The 4,294-nt window shown below is 39.7% G+C and overlaps 1 protein-coding gene across 1 annotated transcript; it reads right to left on the reverse strand.

Annotated features, from left to right (window-relative positions):
* Window positions 1-112: 112 nt before the first annotated feature.
* LOC123256659 (src-like-adapter) lies at window positions 113-2,841 on the reverse strand (the record flags this gene model as incomplete). The annotated part of the gene is made up of 2 exons (XM_044685242.1): window positions 113-552; window positions 2,709-2,841. Coding segments are annotated over 2 exons (353 nt in total), but the record flags the coding sequence as incomplete, so codon positions are not given.
* Between the last annotated feature and the right edge of the window lie 1,453 nt (window positions 2,842-4,294).

Below are 4,294 nucleotides of genomic sequence, written 5' to 3' on the forward strand. Positions count from 1 at the left end.
CTCTCTCTCTCTCTCTCTCTCTCTCTCTCTCTCTCTCTCTCTCTTTCATACATATACTCAATTCTTATGATCCAGTGCATCACTAAATTATAATTTAATATACAGTAATATCTACAGTACTATCTAGCCACCAGGAGAGATTTTTCTTTTGTTGACCCAGGGGAGACTGGGGGTCTGATGAGGAGTGGGGTGAAGATTGAGAGTTTAGTTATCCATGTGTCCATTCTTTCTCTGTTTCTGGTTGCTCTGAGCCCACCAGGAGTTAGGCCTCATGGCTGCATGGGAGATTTAAGGTGAGAATTCAGTCATATATTTCCTTCTGGGTTGTTAGCCTAATCTTCAAAATACTGAGGAGCAGAAAACAGGGCACTCTTGCGTTTGTTCCCAGTATATATCAGAGAATGACTTTTCTTTTTCCGGTCATTGGCAAAGGAAGAGCCATCTTCTCCTGCCAGGGAGAGGTAAGAGGCGATGCTTTCCCGGAGGCCATAGCTGAAGAGTGACTCATCCATCTCCAGGTGGTTTGGTTCTCCATCAGGACCAGATTGTACTCTGTGTATGCATGGAGAGGTAGAATGAGAAGGAAGAGGGAGAGGAGAGATGGGAGAAGGAAAGATAGACATGATTAGTTTTTCAATTGACTTATCTTATGAACATAGCATCCTAATTTTGAGAAAGGCCTGATATGGCCAGTAATTTGACATGGGCACCTGAGCTAGCAATCTTACTTCTCTGGACCTTGTTTGTTTTTATCATTCATTTCAGACATGCCAATGACCCCATTTGGGGTTTTCTTGGCAAAGATGCTGGTGTAGTTTGCCTTTTTCTTTTCTAGCTCATTTTACAAATGAGGAAACTGAGGCAAGAAGAGTTAAGTGACTTGCCCAGGATCATACAGCTAGTAAGTATCTGAGGCTATATTTGAATTATTGAAGATGAGTCTTTTTGACCCTGCCACTCTATCCACTGTGCCTCTTACTTGCCACATAGGGACTGTGGAAGTTATCTATATAGTTTCAGATGAAGAAACTGAGGACCAGGGAAGTTAAACAATGACTTGGTCAAAGGCCCACAAGTACAATAACAGACAGAATTCAAACACAGATCTTCCAAGCGCAGCTTTCTTCCCAAGATACTATACTGCCCTTTAGTCTCACAGAAACGCAAGTTATTAAAACAAAAGTGACAGAGCTAAAAGGGACCTTAAACATCTCATCTAAACTTCCTCATGACCTTCTTGCCTTATCTCAGTGGGGTCCAGGCAGTGGTGTGGTGGAGGTAGCTCATATCTCTCAGAACACTAATTGTCTAATTTTCAGTGTTAAGTGTTTAACACCCTAGAATTTGGTAAATGCTATAAATCAGGGCTTCTTTTTGTTTTGTTGATTTTCTAGACTCAGGAAAGTGTTGAAGAAAATGTTAATGATTCTCATTAAATTTTAAAGTGTTTCCTATGTACTTTTTTTCCCCCTGGAGAGCTGGTTGTTAAACATTTGCCTACAAACCCTAGGGCTAAGGCCTACTTCTTATATTCTAGATGCACTACACTCCCTACACTCTCACTGCCTCATCAAAAATTTGGACTCCATTCCTGGACCCCTTCTCTCTAAGAGATCCACTTCTTATTGGGGCTCTGTCGTTCTCCATGATATCTAATATCTCTTTATGCACTGGCTTCTCCCACTGGAAAGCAAGCTTCTTAAGGGTAGGATTTTCATGCTTAGATGTATCTTTGAATCCATATTTCTATCCTTAGCACTTAACCCAATGCCTAACATATAGAGTTTAACAAATACTTTATTTCTCTTTTATTTTTCCTTCTGCCTATCTGTCATCTATCTACCTAGCATCAATCTCTTTCATTTCTCTCTTTCTCATCTACCTCTATGTATCTATCCATCTACCTATCATCTATATCAGTGGTTCCCAAACTTTTTTGGCCCACCGCCCCCTTTCCAGAAAAAAAATATTACTTAGCCCCTGAAAATTAATTTTTTTTAAATTTTAACAGCAATTAATAGGAACGATAAATGCACCTGTGGCCATCACCGCTCCCTGAATCGCTGCAGCACCCACCAGGGGGTGGTAGCGCCCACTTTGGGAATCACTGATATATCATCTATCTCTATCAACTATATATAAATATATTCTATTTCTATCTCTCATGCATCTCTATATTATCTATCGATCCACCCGCCTATCATCTATCATCTATCTCTATCATTGATCTTTGTACCTATCAACTATCTCTATCTCTATGTACCTATCTATCTACATAGTATCTATCTCTATCTATCATTTAATTTATTTATTTTTCTTTGAAGAAACTCACACCTAGAGAATGGAAAGTGCATTTAGCATAGTGCCTAGCACATAGTAAATGTTTAATAAATGTTTGTTTATAGATCAATGAATCCTGAATGTTTTCTCTTTAAGTTCAGTGCTCCATTCATGGTGCCATGTTTCTTTATCTGAAAATAAGTTTGGTTTGATGACCAGAGAGAAAGGTGAAATGGCTTTCCAAAGGGAGAGAGCCAGCTTGCAGGTACCCTGAGCCCAGAATTCAGGTCGCTTACTTGCCAGGACTGGCTCTTCCTATCACACTGTCCCACAGTGTCTCCCCATTATAAATTAAGGTGCCTTCTATACTGTCCACTAAAAACTCTTGCCCTTGTCTTTGTCATTCTATTTATGAAAAGAAATGCTACCTGGCAACATTTTTCCAGTTGAAATTTTTCTGTCGCATCACAACAGGAGATCCCGAAGCCCTTTCTGCATTGCCAGTTGTGCACTGAGTTAAGCAGGGTGTTGTCAGGACACAGCAGAGCCCATCAGCCACCTCTGAGGAAAGAGATGGAAGCATTCCAAGGATTAGGACATATCAAAATTGCAGAACAATAAGGATAGAACCCTTTGTGGGTACCAAGTCCTCAATTTCCATGGCATCTCTGGTCTAGTGAAGTAGGTCATCCACATATTCCTCATCTTTAAAATTAAGGCCAGAGAGGGAAAGCAACTTGCCTATCATACTTAGTAAATGACAGAACCAGAAACTGAGGCTTCTGATTCCAAGTCCAACATTTTCTATCCCATGCTACTCCCAACTAAATGACGTCAACAAAGCAAGTCTGCTCAGTTCATTGAACTAGGGAACTAGGGAATGGTAGAGCTAAAGGCATTCTTAGAGATCTTCTAACTCAATTCACTGATTTGGGGTGTTGATGGTGCCCATGAACTTAGTACACTTAGATCAGAAGGAACATACCCAGATATTGTGCTATCAAGAAGGTAGAAGAGATATTTTCATGGTTAATGTGGGAAAATGACTAACATACAATTTCCCACTGCATATTCCCAAGCTAGCATTAGAAACCTCATAGACAAGATCCAGATATAAAATTTTAATCATTATCACACTTCAAGCCAGCCCACCAGTATGGATTTTCCCTTCATCTATTTAAGGTTACAAGCACTTTATGACCTGCAATGGAATAAAACAGCTTATCTCCTAGAGACCAGCCTTCTGGGGATGAACTTATCTGAATAAAGTCATTTGACAACAATGATACAATTTGTTGCCAGGCACAAACTCCAAGGTTTTCCAGCTTAGTAGGATCTTTTAGATTTCGTACTCTGCCATCAAAACCTTTGAGAACTCAGGATCCTCTTCATGCTATGGTGTGGCAGGAAAAGAGACCTTATAGTTGAGAATTTTTTGTTATTACTGTTATAATTTTTTTAAATCCTTGCCTTCCATCTTAGAATCAATACTGTATGTTGATTCCAAGGCAGAGGAACAAGGCAATGAGGGTTAAATGACTTGCCCAAGATCACACAGCTAGGACGTATCTGAGGTCATATTTGAACCCAGGACCTTCTGTCTCTAGACTTTGCTCTCAGATGAGCCAATGAGCCACCTAGTTACTTCCTATTACTGTTATTATTATTATATTAACACTAGCTATTCTTGGGTAGAGGAAAAGGGGCCACAAAAAGGAATTGTGCATCTCAATTTTAGGGGGTGACTTTTCAAGTGATTAGTCTTAAAGATAATGGTATAGCCATAGTTAGATAATTAGAATTGGCAGTGGGCTTATATATAGGCTAAGATTTAGTTCATCTAAGCAGGAACCCTCTCTATAACATCCTGAAAAATGGTTATTCAGCTTTCTCTTGAAGACCTCTAATGATGGGGAGTTAACTACCTTTCTTTTTTTTAAATGCTTACCTTCTATCTTGGCATCAGTACTGGGGAAGGAAGGAAGGAAGGAAGGAAGGAAGGAAGGAAGGAAGG

Source organism: Gracilinanus agilis, unplaced genomic scaffold, assembly GCF_016433145.1.
Source record: "Gracilinanus agilis isolate LMUSP501 unplaced genomic scaffold, AgileGrace unplaced_scaffold7859, whole genome shotgun sequence".
In the NCBI taxonomy this organism is placed as follows: Eukaryota; Metazoa; Chordata; class Mammalia; order Didelphimorphia; family Didelphidae; genus Gracilinanus; species Gracilinanus agilis.